Source organism: Alligator sinensis, unplaced genomic scaffold (assembly GCF_000455745.1).
Source record: "Alligator sinensis unplaced genomic scaffold, ASM45574v1 scaffold476_1, whole genome shotgun sequence".
NCBI classification, from domain to species: domain Eukaryota; kingdom Metazoa; phylum Chordata; order Crocodylia; family Alligatoridae; genus Alligator; species Alligator sinensis.
In genome coordinates, this window is record NW_005842444.1 from 359,962 (window position 1) to 376,921 (window position 16,960).

General features: G+C 41.3%; 1 protein-coding gene across 1 annotated transcript in view; it reads right to left on the reverse strand.

Annotated features, from left to right (window-relative positions):
• The window catches only part of LOC102388033 (high affinity cAMP-specific and IBMX-insensitive 3',5'-cyclic phosphodiesterase 8A), a 197,665-nt gene that overhangs the window by 53,068 nt on the left and 127,637 nt on the right, over positions 1-16,960 (reverse strand). The window contains 2 exon segments of the mRNA XM_025212081.1: positions 634-824; positions 5,801-5,857. Coding sequence (XP_025067866.1) covers positions 634-824; positions 5,801-5,857 — 248 coding nt within the window.

Here is a 16,960-nt window from a genome sequence, read left to right on the forward strand (position 1 = left end):
GACCCTGCTACCCCCACCCTACCATCTGTTATTTAGTCTAGACATATTCCTAAGGGATATGTCACTGGAAAGTCAAGGAAATAAAGCCACCACTGACTTTGTACGGAGATGCAAGAAAGCCCATTTTATTTTGTCCCTTATTCCTGTGTTACCATAGTTTGTAGAAGGAATTTTGGGGTAAATTTGTAATATGGTCTTTTAAGTATAAATGTGCATTTCACTCAAGGTTTTCAAACACTTTAGGAGTGTAAATGTACTCACAATAAGTTGTCTTGTACATATGTAGTTATTATGACTGAGCATGCAGATAACTAATTAAATGAATTTATACAAAGAATCTCCTGGTTTCTGTGTGCAATCATGGCAATTGTGTATGTGTGTGCACAAGTCAGGTGTGCAATTGTAGACCTAACTGTTTGAAACTCCAACACTCGTACTTGGTTGTGGCAAGGAAATGGTAGCTGTTATTTATTGCTTTTCCTGCTATGAAGCAATGGAGATTATACATGAGACCCTAGTATTTTTCTAATATAAAAACAACAAATATGTAGCAAAGTATCTGCTATAAAATGAGTAACTTTTTTGTTATGCTACAACCAGTATGTTTTAAAATGGCATTGTAACTAAGTTTACCTGCATAGTGCTTCTGCATCAAAATATCTGGAATGTCTATGATCAATAATGATGATTTCATGGTGCTTATCCAGAAAACATTCTAGTGCAGATTCAGGTGTCCTGGCAATGTTACACCGGAATCCAGCTTTCTCGCATGCCCAACAGAACCCGTTACTCTGGTTATCTTCTTTGGCAAACACTAAAAGTACCTGGTTCAACGGAAGATAGTGAAGCATTTTTTAAAAATTAAGGTTTTTAAAATTTCTGGAAACTTAAATACTGCTATTATGTCCATATGTCTCCATATGCAATTTTATGAAAACATTAATGAAGTTCACTTGTAAGATTTACATGCAGTATTTAATGTACCTGCTTATTACAGACCCACAGAATGCTTTCATGGCAACATTATTAAAATTAGAATACTGCTCATGTATAAGAACAGTAATCCTATGTTTTCTCACAAAAGAAGCCTATAATATACACTTCTCCAGGCCCACCCATTCCAGTGTACTACATAAGTGTAACTACGTGTGTACAAAGTGCTGTCTACTGAAGTGCAGAGGCAGATCCACAGGGGGGAGAGTGGCATGATCCAACCCCGCCTTTGGATGACACTGGCAGCATCAGACAGGAACATTTTTAAGTCCCTGAATAAGGTAAGAATTCCTTCCTCCCTCTCTCTCCATGCTCAGTGGCACACCCATCCCTTCCCACTCCCTCCTCACACTCACTGCTGCCACTACACCCAGCTGCCCTAGGGGTGGAGGAAGCTTCAGAGCTACTCCTGCCCCAACCCAGCCCAGCTGCCTCGGTGGATAGGCTTAGCCAGTGACAGTGACAGCAGAGCAGGAAGGTTTCTCTTCCCTGCCTGATGCCCTAGATGCCCCTAGTGTTTCCCACCGGTCTGGGAAAAGGCACAGGACTCACCACTGCTGCCACTGCCGCTGTCCCTGGCTGAGACTAGCTCCCTGTGCAGCTCAGCTGGAGCAGGACAGGAGCAGCTCTGGCAAGCTGGAGGCAGGGGAGCACCCTCTGCAATGCTGGCTGCTGCTCCGCAATCCCCTTTACAGCATCCTGGATCCACCATCCATGTTGAGGTGGTTTGCTAGAGTGATATACTAACACTGTTGCAGTCAAGGGGTGGCTTATCTTGTGCATGTTTATATATAAATTCTGCCTCAAATTTGAGGGGAAAAAACTGCACAGGTACTTTAGTGGTATGGGCTTCCCTGTAACAGGCACTCCCTGTTCTGGTGGGCCTCCGAATCCTGGATAAGCATGTCAACATGAACGCACGTCAGTCTGAGATTCTGGTCAATATTTCTCTGCATGCAGCACACCCCAATTAGAACTTGTCTGTGGAGTCTGTCAAGCAGTTTATTTCACAAAGCAAGAATGCTGTGATTAAAATACAGGACTGGGACCTAGCACTGGCTCTGTCACAAATTCACCGTGTAACTGTGAAGACCTGCCCTGACCTAAAGGAAGTTCAAGTCAATAGCAAAACTCTGGTTGACTTAAATGGACTATGAATCAGGTTGATATCTGTACAGAGTGAAGAAGAATCTATCTTTGGGCAGTTCATGGGTAGAATATAAGGTCTAGTTAAACGCTGCTTATGCAAACAACTTCAGATAGGGAACCAGTTGAGAATGAAGGGTAACAAAGACATGTTTCAAATTTGGCTCACTGTCTCACAACAGTACACCTTCAATAATTTATGTACAGATATATGTACAAACTATGTACAGATATATAGTGTGGTCAAACAATAATCTAGGACCTCTTTAAATCACACCAGAGCCTACTGTAGTTTATACTTCTGCATTATTTTAGGAATTCCACCCGTGGTTACACTTTGGACCAGGTTGATGGAATGTCTACCAATAAATCTTAACATTTACATGTAGTGCATATTTTTGTAAGGGTAAGAGACTTTGTACTCATTTAGCTCAGATTCCTTTTATAGCAATGAACGGTAGTTTCTACTAGACTCTTTTTAAAAACATGTCATAGTTTGAGCTATATTTATTGAAGTTAATTTATAACACCCTTATGAGGAAAAATGCCTTTGTAACAAAGCACAGGACAGCAGTCAGCAGATCTGGGTTGCACACCTGTTTCTGCCATAAATGTGCTGTTTAACATTTCTGTACCTCAGTTTTACTATCTTTAAAATGGGGATAATAATACCTAGGTACCTGCCAGGTGTATTTCGAGGCTGTACTAACTAAACTCTTGATTGGTTCATTACTGGATAGAAATGGTCAACAGTGATACAGTCAAAGGAAAAAGCTAGAAGTTTTTTCCTCATCATATGATGACTGATAATGAAATACTTTCTACACCACCAAGAATGTAGGAGGATGTTACACAGTAGTTACTAATGTTCAACTTCTTCAAAATAGCTAGTCTTATAACAGAGTTTTAGAGGAGCTATGTAGACCATTGATGCTGGTTTTCACAAAATGCTGAGGGAATTTCAGTGGACTGAATATGTTAATGTTGTATCAATATTTTAAAATGTGTAACCAGAACGACTTTGGTAATTAAAGGGCTGTCACCCATCCTAGACAAAATAATGGAACAGTTGTTAAAGAAGTTAATTAATAGACAGTTAAAGAAGGATACTATAGTTAATGACAATCAACAGAGATTTCTAGAAAATACCATATTTACTTGAATTGAAGATGACCCTGATTATAAGATGACCCCAATAATTAGATTCTATATATGGAATATATATAAGTTTGTTATAATTTTCCAGGTATAGAATCTAATTATTGGAGGTTTCCCTTGAATTTGTCCCCTCCCACTGCTACAGCAGGGGTCAGGTAGCTCCTTTGCTTTCCCCCAACTTTTTCTCTAGAAGACCACTCCCCCTCTCCTTGCTATCAGACCGGGCTCTCCCTGAGCACATTGAAGTGAGGAGCAAATGTGAAAAACAACCTTGAAATTAAACATGGCTGTAGCAATTTGCATATACTATCCATGCACTTAGTTCATCCTGAATTGATGCATGTTACCTTTTTTTTAAACTGCTGCAAGTTTTAGCACACATACTCCATAAACAAGTTTAGAGCTGCACTTTGGAACCTACTTATATGTAGTACAAACTATGCAGTCCAAAGTCAAAGGCTTATGATTTACTACATAGTTCATTGGGCTAGGCACCACCAGAGTCAACAGCATTTCAAGCCATGCTGACCCCACAGCTCAGCACTGCTCAGTATGTGTGTGTACTCCAGATACTCTCCACAAAGGATCCATGTGCTAATTTGTCCCCACACATGAAAGGAACTGGGTGTTCTTGCCATGAATCCCGAGATCCTCCAAAAATATATATGCAGATGAGGTTGAAGGCAACCTGGTCCAGCTTCATCTCATGGAGGGTGGGGCCACACTAATCATATGCAATAGGCTGAGAGATGGGGCAACAGAGGGATTCTTGGTGAACTGCTCAGGGCCCCATTTCATGATATTTGCCAGGCATTTAAGGCTGAAGAAACAGAAATAATTGGAAATGGGAAAGAAAGGCACAGATCAGCTGAGGGACTGAAGAGGAAATCAAAATGTATGTAATGTCATGGCTCATGATGACTTCAAAAAGAGTTGGCAGTGAGGGGGACTGTGTGTAATGGGCACTAACATATGTTTTATTCAAATAGGCTATACTGGTCTATCCTTGTGATAGATTCCCATCAGCACTGAAAGCCTAATCAATGCCTTAAAGGTGAACCTCCTATTCTATTACTGTGGGGTCCATTGTGGTGTCCTCAATTCAAGAAGTATCTTGAAAAAGTGGCCATAAGTTGACTGAGAGTAGATTCAGGCTAGACATCAAGAGGCACTACTTCACAGTCAGGGAGGCTAGGATCTGGAACCAACTTCCAAGGGAAGTGGTGCTCACTTCTACCCTGGGGTTCTTCAAAAGGAGGCTAGATAGACACCTAGCTGGGGTCGTTTGGCCCCAGCATTCTTTCTTGCCCATGGCAGGGGGTCAGAATTGATGATCTGCTCAGAACCATTCTGACCCTACCAACCATGAAACTATGAAAAAAAAATTGGTAACAGAGGCCTCTCCCTCCCAGCACACAAAGCTATAACTAAAGACAATGGCTGGAAGTTTTGACAGTGAAACATCCAGAAGATGTCAAAAGGATAAGTATGGAAGGAGGAAGACCCATCAGAAAAGGGGAAGATGCCACTGCTATATTAATTTTTGGAGCTAGACAGTAGCATAAGCCATAAAAATGGATAATATTATATGGAAACTGGGTAAATAAAAAGAAGATGACTGGAGCATGGATGATGGCCTACTGGGCCTGTGGGCCTATACCCACAGAAAATGGGAGGAGATAAAAGTGGTAAGAGAGATACTGTAGGAACAATCAGAGAGGCAAGAAGAACAAAAAGAGAAGGACAGAATTTCTAGAAAGAGATTACCCTCATGAGTATTAAAGGTAATCAAAAGGCAGAAATGTAAGAGGATGGAGCAGAGTTGTGAGATTTGCCTATTCAGACTATCAGAGAGCAATTTTGTTGAGAGCAATTTCAGAAAAATGAAGTGGGTGAAAAATAGATTGGATTGGAACAAGGATGGAAATGTGGTAGGTAAACCAGAATAGGTTATAGATTGGGGTGGGGAAAATGCGGCTGGGGGGCCAGATGTGGCCCACCAGGCCATTCTATCCGGCCCACAGGGCCCCTAAAAAATTTAGAAAATTAATATATATCTGCCCCTGGCTGCCTATCATGCGGCCCTCAATGGCTTGCCAAAACTCAGTAAGCAGCCCTCTGCCCAAAATAATTGCCCACCGCTGTTATAGATGGTATATTCAGTTAGTTGAGAAATCCAGGGGAAAACTGGATCCAGCTGAAAACTGGGGATGGGTTGGTCAAAAGTGAAATTTTTTTATCATGTGAAACTACTTAGAATTGCTGTACATAAATATCAGTTAAATACACACTTAACACCTTGAATGCAAATAAGCCCCAGGAGGCTTTACATGCACAGATATTGCAGGCCAATTTTGTGATCCTTGCCAAAAATCTGGAGTTAATTTGTGCTGTGAAATACTTAGTTTAACTTAATTGTTCTCTGTGCAAATTAGAGGATAGGTGTGAAGACAGTTCTGATTATAAGCCAACACATGAGTTTTTATATTTCCTAAGGTGTTACCTGAAGTTGATCCTGATGGAGTCTCATAGGGCCAAACTGAACATCTGTTAGTGGCACCTAAAAACAATAACAAGAACATTTTCTTAATAAGAAGTATCCATACACAGGGGAAGAAAAATTAGCTCTCTTAGAGAAGACATATCTTATTTACCAGCAGATATATTGCTATCATTATGAGTCTGTCTGTTTACAAGGGTGTTGTGCTGCTTTTGGAAATTTATATTCAGTGCCACATTAACAAGGTTACAAATCAGCAAGCTGTTCTTTAAGTCATTTCTTGTTGTGACTTTAAATATAAAGAAATGTATTAGTCACTTAAGCATGGCAGACAGCTCATTATTTTTCAGAAATTTCTATATCACTTTAGCTATACTATGATGCATGCAAATGTTAAGAAATTGCTTCCTTTTAGAAGTGTAAAAAGCATTTAATTCTCAAAAGAAAGGCAAAAGCACGTAACTTCACTTTAAGGAACCTCTTCCGGAATGAAATTCCTTACATAAGTACAGGAAAGCTGTACAAATGCACATGCACATTTTATCTCCTGAGTGGTGTATTACTCCCCAGAGGTCAGATCGCTAGGACACCTTCCTAAACTGAAGATTACAGCACTCAAATATAAATGCTTGACATCATACATATATTCAAAATGCAGTTTTACTTTGAAAACAGTATAAAGGCGCCATTCTGGTGTACCATGGTTATTGTATCAGTAATGATTACCATATCAAATTATATTCAAATCATATGTAAAAAGAGTATCGTTCTAAGTGCCAACTCAGCTTGGGATCTGAGAGCCACAATGGAATCCTTCCTTCTCTTGTGTCATAAAAGAAAATAAGAGCAGTGCTGGACACTGTCCGTGGTTGCGTAAAATACTAGTAAAATACTATTTACAAGCTCTACTCACTGTCTTCGATACCACTGGCTATGCCTTATGATCCGCTTGCCTGTAGGGCAGGACTAAGTAGAAAGGTGACCTAGTGGCCTGAAGACAGATTTGCAAAGGTATTTAAGTACATATCTAGAGGTTTAGTAGAATTTTCAAAAGCACTTAAGCAGGGTAGATGCTTTTGAAAATCCTGCTGTTTATCGCATCTCTCGTTGTTTATTTAACCTTATACAGCTAACCTTTATTTTGTTTTTTGAGGGGTTTTTTGGTTTCCGAGAGATATAGCAAACAATCTGCAAACAATTCTGTTGATGCAAAAAGGGAACTAGAAGCTAGCTGGTTCTCTGTTAGTTGTGTAGGCACTACAGGGCGCAGGGGAATGAAAAAGCAGAAGAAAATTATTTTTGGCAATGTAGTAAACAGAAAGGACTCTGGATTCATATGCTCAAGGAACAGATCTGTTGAGTGGAAAGGTGGCATTTTTACATTGTTCTTTTTCAGATCACAACCACACTTGAAGAGATATATTCCTTTGCAGCCTCAATTTTCTTCCAATAAGTATTTTTAAAGAGCCATCAACATAGCCCACATAAAAATATTTTAAAATTACATGCTCTGTTCTCTCTATGATCGTAGTGCTCCATTCCTCGGCCCTTAAAATTCTTCACACGTGCTTTATCAAATCAACTTGGAAATCACCAATATTAATTTAAATGAGCAAAAAAACATGAGGGGCAGGGAGGGAAATGCCAGTGTAAAGCCCAAAAAACCAGCACAAGAACTGATGGTTATTAAAGAAAACCTTTGTTATTAAAGAGGGCTTTTGGTAGTGGCTGTACAATTGATACTGAGGGGGTCCCGGAATTACATACACAGTGATTTCCAGATCAGGCTTGCTCAGTTTAAACACTTCCTGAAATCAGGGTGGGTTTTTTTTGTGATTTCCAGCATTGGAAATTCTTTCTGGGATGTAGAAATCTATTGGCTTTATTTTGCTTCTCACCTTACAGCCAGTCCTAAAAATTCTGCACTAAGAAATTACTGCATACTTTTGTTGATATTGCACGAGGCATATGTGAGTCCAGCTCCCTGTCATAGCTTTATTGGCTTTGCAGGATTAACAATAGTAAGAACTTAGTTTTAATCAGTAAAGTCAGCAGAAATTCCTGGAGGATATACAGGGAACATATCTGCTGAGAAGAGATGCCATTTTTACAGTCACTTTTCTGACCGCAACCACATTTTAAATTAAATTTTGAAATATTTATTTTTGTGCAGTCCAGCTGCCAGCATAAAGCAGCAAGTGTTTTCAATTTCAACTAAAGATGGGCCTGAACTGTAACTCAAATCCACAGCTGAACTTCATCAAAGTTTAGAGGTGTCAAAACAGAGTTTTGGTTCAGGTCCAAGGTTAATTTTAACAATAAGATGCAGTCATTGTTGCCAGTTTTGCTTTTCATATGCTTCTTTTTTCTAACAGTTTGCAAAACAATTTATGGAAGCATTAAAAGACTGAAGGTCTAATACTGCACGTGACTGAGCACTGACTCTTACAGGCATTAAAGGAGACAAGCACATTACAGGAAGCATTATCACTTAAGAGAATTGGGCCTAAAAGTCAGATTCAGGCCAAGCAACATTGTACTGCCAGGTGCTGTGAAATTTTCCCCTCTACCACACTGCCAGTAAAACACCTCAGCCTCCCTTGCAAATCCCTGCTATTTCAGACAAGGGCTCCTCTTAAGTAGATACTGTCAACTGTGACCAATTGTACCATATTTCACCATTTTTAAAATCATGCACACAGAGTTCAACCCTACTCACCCTATTACCAAACCTACTTCCTTGAAAACAATGGGATAAAACAAGAAGGATTTATCAAATGGAGAGTTAGCTGAATCTGTAAAACACATTTCTGCCCACAACCAGGAGAGTTTTTTTTTACTGGAAACATCCATGTATGTACTCTTTAAGCTTCAGTTCCGCATACTGCCCAAATGCAATAACCTTTTTTGTTACATGTTAACTTTCTACATTGGATAGAAGAAAAACCCTGTCTTCATGTCACCTAGAAATTTTGGTGAAGTCTGGTTAATTCTTAAACCCACTGAAGTCTATTCAAATAACTTGATTAATCATTTCAGCTGTATTTCTGCAACTGGTAGTCTTGAGAATCAAAGTTTTGGTTAAGTGCTGTGTCAAAAACTATTACACTAAAGGCTTTGGCAAGGATTAATATACTATTAAAAAAGAGAAACTGACTACTGGCAGGACTAAATAAACTTTACAAATAACTCTAAAGCTACAAGAACGAACAGTAAACCAAAAGGCATAACAACTGCATCAATGCAAATTTATCTAGATGCATATTTTGCTCCTTCCTTTAAATTCGGGGCCCGGATATGAACCTCACAAGCACGTGAGCATACATAGATATGATGACAGCAGAATCTGGAATACTGAAAGTGACTTAGTTATGAATTTAAGTGTTTTGAAAAAATCTTTCCTTGGCCCATACAATGTTAGAGACAGGACTATCGCTTTAAACCGGGCCCAACTGGGATGAATGGTGAGAAGTGGCCAGAATGCTGGATGATTGTACCAACCTTCTACAGGCTCCTCCAGTATGACCCCATCTTTAATTTGCCCCATTTTGAAATGTCAATGGTATTACATGTTTGCATTGTCTATGCAAATAAAAAGACAGATCAGAAAGCATCTCTGCCCAGCTAAACCATGCTTGCTTGGCTCCTGCACAAACCTAGGTCTGACTGAAATCAACGGGATCAAGTGCATGATCTGACTTATTAAAACAGGAGTGACCCTGTTCCCCCGAGCACTACCAGGAGTAACAAGGAATAACGGCCATAAGTTGACTGAAAGTAGGTTCAGGCTAGACATCAGGAGGCACTACTTCACAGTCAAGGCGGCTAGGAGCTGGAAACAACTTCAAGGGAAGTGGTGCTTGCTCCTACCCTGGGGCTCTTCAAAAGGAGGCTAGATAGACACCTCGCCAGGGTTATCTGACCCCAGCATTCTTTCCTGCCATGGCTGGGGGTCAGACTTGATGATCTGCTCAGGTCCCTTCCGACCCTACCAGCTATGAAACTATGAAACCAATAGGTCCACTGACCTTAGTGGCAGTTGAACTGGGACCTTGGGTTCTTACCAACCACTACATGTGCAATGAAGGGTTTTACACCCTCTGACCCCTACATCGAACCATTAGTGAAAATACTAGTAAAAATAATTCACATATCCAATGCTGAGAGATAAGTGAACATTTGGATAAATAAAAACAACTGAAATAAGCTTTCAAAAGAGAGACCCAAACAACTGTGACTGGTCTGATTAAAGTACAACAAGTTAGATGGTGACCTGACATAACCTATGAAAGCATTTCAGGTTTCTTTTTCGCTACACAGAAGAGCAGAATCTACAGGAAACATGTATTCACATTTTTTGGGGAGGAGGGGGGAAGGTTTCCCTTTTCCCTTCTTACATGGAAAAAATCCATTAAATGAGCTTGCTCAAAGAATGTTTGTAGCAAAGGATGGAAAAAGCAGCTTAATCCATGTGCTAGTCATGGTGATAAAACTACTTGGTTATGATGTGGGACACATCAAAAGGGCCTACATTCCACAGGTTTCCTATTTACTAGTGCTCTCATATCTTGGCTTTGTCTAAAATGCCTCAGTTACCATTACTAATTGGAGAGGAGAAAAAACCTCAAAAACAGCAGAGTCAACTGGAAAAAAAAATCCTTGGCTATTAACTACCATACGCTATTCTGACACATTTCCTTTGCAGGCAGATCTTACTATTTTATGAAGGTTATACACAATGTTTTTACTCAGCTCCCAGTCCAGTCCAAGGTATGAACCATGACAGCTGCCTCAGTTGTAAACCAACCTCTGTTGAGAAGGGCTCCACTGCAGAGGATTAACTGGAGCAGTGAGAAGGAGGAGTGCTTATCCAAATCAAATCATCCACAATTTGCAAATGCCTCAATCTTTCTAATTGCCTCTCTGCCAGCAGGCAGAGCTGCAGTGCACAGCCAGTGGGAACTACCCAGGCACATGACACGTTTATATAATAAGCAAGCTTTACAACATAGTAAAATGTGGCAATGAATGGACAAGAATATTTTTCCAAAAGCTTTTTATTCAAATAATCATTATGTCAAGTCTCAGCCTTTAAGTCTATACCCATTCAAATATATGATTGGATTCTAAGAATGATATCTAATCCAGTAGTATTAAACCACAATATATTAATTGTATTTTAGAGAGAGATGGAAGTAATGTGTCCAACTAGCAAAGTGACCTTTCCTAAATACTTATTGATAGAAGACCCTAGCAACATAAAAGGAGATTCATTATCACAAAATGATCCTATCCTTGAAAGTAAGGATATTATGAAGATTAACTACTGCATCATTTCTTCTTTGTACTTATGTGTGTACTATATTTCCAAGAATGGCCCACGAAAACTGAAGCACAGAATTAAAAAGAGATCCACCCACTTTATTAATGAGGCACATCAGGTTTAATTGACTTAAACTCAAAACTGCTGTAAGCCAGTTTAGGAAACTCAGTGTACAGAGAGTTTTTAAATGTATGTTAAATGGTGGCATCCTAAACCAATAAGCTTATAACATCAAAATTGATTTGTCACACGTCTAACATTTCTTCTCAATAGTATTAATACTCTGCTTGCCAGAAATATTAATCATTTTACTCATTTGTTAACAAACAGATTTTTATCCCATCATAACCTTTAAATATAATTTATTTTTAATATAACCTTGAAATGTTAGGTACACTTATTAATCTGCAATAATTATATCTAAATTTAAATAGACTTACCCCAAAAATTAAGCTAATAAACGTGAGGGCCATTGAGATGTTTTGAATAATATTTCTACTGTAACAGTATACAATGGCTATCCCTCTTTCATGCTAACAGACCCCAACAGGATTATTTGTTCTTACAGATCCATATACAGGAAAAAGGACTGAATAAAACAGAACAAGTTAGAAACAAAAAAAAAAAAAAATCCTTCACTCACAAACCTAAGTGACAAATCTAACATGCCCTCTTTCTGATAACGTGTTCCTTCCTCTTTGACATAAGCTTTCTCTTTGATCTGTTATTCAAATGAAACATCATCCATGAGCTAATTATTCACCAGAGCCATATAGAAAAACTCCAGAGAAAATCCAATGAAAAGGATGGCTCTTGCTGGGTTTTCAAACTCCAAAGGCTGGATTAGGCCTAAAGTCATAACCCAGGACAGTTCTAGTTAGAAACTGTTCCCCAAGACTTTCCCCCTTGATTAGAACATGAATACATATTTGTTGCTGGCTCTATTTGCAGCAAATTAGGATACCTCCGTGCCATCTGAACTCTGCAGAAGGTTTGTTGAGGGGTGCAACCAAGGACATGCCACTTCCTCCTTTGTGCCCCATTACGGAAAAAAAAGCAATTAAAAGCTCCTGCTTATAAGGCCCAGCATTCAAGTAGCCCAACCAGGCAATCGAAGGGATACTTTCCCTCCTCTTCTGACTGGGTATCAAAGTTACAATTTTGCCCCAAAGATACAGCACTGATCTTCCCTAAATGAGAGCAACGATGCTGAGCAGAACAGAGCGTTCTCAGAAACAGCAGAATTGCACTCAGTGCTCAGCAGCCATCCGAAACGCAAACAAAATGTTAGGGATTATTAGGGAAGGAATTGTAAACAAAATGGAAAGTCTCACCATGCCCCTTTATAAATCCGTGCGGTGTCCGCACCTTGAATACCCTGCCCAGTTCTGGTCCCCACACCTCAAAAAAGACACAAAAGAATTACAGAAGGTGCAAAGAAGGACGATCAGCGGTATGGAGGGACTTCCATATGAGGAGAGACTAAAGAGCCTAGGCATGCTCTGTTTAGAAGAGAGATGCTTGAGTGGGGACATGATAAAGAGTTTACAAAATATTAAATGTCAAAGAGAAAGTAAATAGGGATTTACTATTTACTCTCTCTCAATACAATACAATACAAGAAATAGGGGTCAGAAAATGAAACTAGTAGGTAGTAAGTTTAAAACTAACAAAAGGAAATTATTTTTCACACAGCATGTAATTAAAGTGGGGAACTCATGGCCACCAGATGTTGTGGAAGCTGACAGTTTAGTCAGTTTCAAAAAGGGATTGGACAGATTCTTGGAGGAAAGGTGCATCAGTAGCTATTGAACATAGGGACTAGGGGTACAGCCTCTGAATCAGAACTTCCTACACCTTAAATCAGGGGCGGGCAATTATTTCAGCTGGAGAGCTGCATGTTTTGGTGAGCTGTGGAGGGCTCCAAGGGTAGCCCTACCCCTTGATAGGTGCCATGCCCCCGGTCACCATCTTGGGACCAGAAGTCCCACACTCACCTGGGTTCTTCCTGGCCAGAGCCTCCTTCCTGGTCTTACAGATGGCCAGCTTGGCCAGAGTCAGGAGAAGGTTGACCAGGAGGACCCAGGACTTGGAGGGGCTGCAGACAGGAAGTCTGTAAAAGAAAAGGTGCAGGGAGAAGCGCAGCCAGAATCTCAGCAGGAGGTTCTGGAGGAGGCAGAAGAGAGGCTGCAACCTGGTGCACTCGAGGTAGGCATGCACTAGGGCAGGGGTGGGCAAAATGCGGCCCGGGGGCCAGATGTGGCCCGCCAGGCCATTCTATCCGGCCCACAGGGCCCCTAAAAAATTTAGAAAATTCATATTTATCTGCTGTGGGCTGGCTGTCATGCAGCCCTCAATGGCTTGCCAAAACTCAGTAAGTGACCCTCTGCCCAAAATAATTGCCCACCCCTGCACTAGGGTGTCCGTCTGTGGGCAGAAGGGACAGGTGTTGGAGGTGTCTCTGTGGAGGAGCAGCCAGCTGAGGTCCCCGGTGGGTGATGGGATCAAGATGGAATACAGGTTAGTCCACTGGGGACACTTGCCCCTGCCTAGGGTGTCCTGGCACTTGTTGTGAGGGCAGGACACGAGGACAGGATGATGGACAGTGCAGAGCACGAGTGTGTAGAGCTGGTGGCGGTGGGCTGTTTGAAAGTAGACTGGCTTGGTATCCCCAGACTGCTGAGGTGTTGGGGCAGGGAACGTCATAGGGCCTGCTGAGGCAGCAGCCCCACAATGAGCTCTGGAGGGCTGGGGGACACTGGGGGTGGGGGGGAGGGGGCTTCCCTAATGCAGGACCTGGTCAACGTAGGTGAGGGCAATGGATGGCAGGGCAGCCTTTACCTTCCGAAGTATGCGGCAGGGAGCATGCAGCATGGGCAGCTCCATGCGCCAGGCCAGCACAAAGTGATCTGCCCACCCCTGCCTAGCACAGTCCTGGAGGTCTCCGACACGAGGGATGTGGGCCAGGACCATCCTCCGGCACACCCAAGGTACCTCTGTTTCTGGCACCCCCAGCTGCAGGTTTTTAAACAGAGGCTCAGTGAGGACGTCAGTGCCCTAGGCGACTATCCCTGTGGACCTGGAGACAGACCAGCCTCCAGGCCCTGAGGAGCTCCTGGTAGAAATCTGGCAGCTCCTCCAGTTTCTGTGTGAGGAGACTCCACAGGTAGAATTTCTGCTGGTCGTAGCGGTACCCTGGGAGGTGGCAAAGGAAGGTGCAGCAGATCAGGAGCCACATTGCCTAGCTACCGGTACCGCAGAGGAGTGTCTAGAGAGCCTGAAGGTGCAAGGTGTGGACCTGGCTATGGAGGCAGATCAGGCCTTGCCCACCCTCGCACAAGGGGAGGCTCAGGACACCCACAGAGACCCAGTGCCATCCCAGCCAGGGGCATGAACATGGTGTTGAAACAGTGCCAGAGCATGGACAGGACCAGCTGGTTGATGACCAGTGCTCTCCCACGAAGGGAGAGACACTGCAGCAGGCCCAGTACACTGTGACAAGATACTGGGCAAGGTAGACCTATGGTTTGACCCACTAATTGCCAATTCCATGTTCTTGCATAGAATTCTAATTTTGAATCAAACATGTTGGATGTATTTCAGCATTTACCCAACCTAGCAAGCTTCTACAGATACTTTACTATGTGTGTGCACAGTACTTCCAGCTCGGTCTGTTCAGTACCTGTTTAAAAACATGAAGAACAAAAGCTAGATGACACTTACCACTATGAGAACTCCGCTAAAGGGAAATTTTGTGTGTGCATCCTACTATTTCCTCAGTTGCTTTCACACAAGAGCTAAAATTGCATTTGAGGTAAAGATAATTTTGACATACAACATCAAGATCTGGATTTAAACAATCCAAAAGCTGAAGTGTGATCAGATCCATGGAATAAGCTCTGGATCTTTTCTCACTGATAGTTTACTTTACACATATGCATATACCTGGAGGCTATAAGCTTTGTACAGTTCAGATCCTTGGAATGCTTACTGTACTCTAGAGCCAGCTATTTCTGTGTGGTAAGGGCATGCGGTAAAGCATTTGGAGTTATATCCTGTGCTAAAGAGAAAACCAGCAGCTTAAATGATCTGGCTTGTATTTTCGAATAAACTATAAACCCTATAATAGTGGTTATCTATACATAGGCTGTGGAAGTAGCTACCACTATAAATGCAAAAACAGCAGTAAAGACACTTTCGGCCCTTCAGAGTTCTACCAAGTCCAACAATTCTTCAGAATTTAATTGATGAAGAAGTATTCTTGAAAAGTCTACAAAGGTAATGGCAACAGGAAAAAAGTATAATATGTGGAAATGTAATTGCTTCAGATGAGAAAAAGGTACTTGTATGGTGCTGGTGCCCATTTCCATATTCAGGTCAAATTGAATGAATTCTAGTAGGTCAGCTAGATCTATAGTTTGCCAGTTTTATCAGTCGGAAACTGTCCTCCACGCCTTTGCCAAAAAAATTATTGTTTCGGCAGCTGAATGTCAGTCCGTGCCTAGAAAATGTTCCTTGGAACCTGATGGATACTCCATTCCTCAACTCTCTCACAACTCTGAGCCCTACTGTTCCCTCCTTTGCAAGGGGGAGCAAGAACCCTCAGTCTGTCTCACGTAATTCTTCAGAGGCAGCTGCATAAAAGTGGATGGGAAGAAATTCCCATAGGCCTCTGCAACCTACTTCTTTTTCTTCTCGTTTGACAAGGATATAACTGCTCTGTGGGCTGAGAGCAGATAATACTGAACTCTGAGAGACAGTATATCCTTCATATGCTGAGGATAGTACCAGTGAGAAGTTTCAAAATACTGTGCTGTCTTTATCTGTTGGCAGACAGAAACTATATTCAGATGGAGAAGCACAGAAGATATCAAAGAAGTTGGTCTTTAAGTTTGGCAAGAGATAAGCCAAGAAATCTTTACAATTCAGTTTAATAACATTGTTTGGGACTATGGCATTCTGACACAGCAGAGAATATATCTAGTGTTGGCTTTCCCAACTCCTGTATATAACTTAAAAAGAAATTTCACCCACCTTCTACTGCCTCAGGTGTATTAATTTTGTAGGCAGATTGAGAACTGCCTTTTTCTTCTTTCTTTTGCACATTCTTTGTACAAATAATACATTCTTTTGGCCCAGAGGGAAATTTTTGCTGCCTGCATTTTAACAGTTGAGCTGTGATGCATTCTGGGAGATTTAAATATACCACAGTAGTTCTATTGTTTAATATTATTATAACTATTTGCCCTCTTGTAATTCTGCAGCAATCTTAACACCCGGGAGTACAGCAACAAGCTCTAATTTGTTTCATACCTACCTCCCATATTTCTTTCTATTGGATACCACTTGCTAGTTATTTGAGGGTGGTTACAGCTACACCAAGATATGAAAGGTGTCTGCCACTGGCCAAAAGATTTTTTTTTGGACAGTCAGTCAGTTCCTTTATATGTATTTCTATGCAGGGGTTTAGGTTGTAGCCATGTTGGTCTAAGGATATAGGCAGACAAGGTTCCTTGGGTGAATTTGGTATCTTTTATTAGATCAACCCAAATGGTTGGAGAATAGTTATTAAGCAAGCTTTCGGGTTCAAAAACCCTTCGTCAGGCTAAGGAAGCTGCAGCAGTTGGTGTGTGCTCTTCCTGGATGGAATGAAAAGTAAAGAAGCCAGGAGCTGGGCTGAGCTGGGGAGTCAGTTGCCAGGCAGATTGTAATGTATAAAAAATCCAATGTCTTTGTTTAGACCCTGATCTCGAGTATCCAGCAGGTTGATGAAATGGAGCTCATAGGCTCGTCTCTGGGAAGTGTTGTGTAAGTTTCCCTTGAGGATCAGGACAGAGATT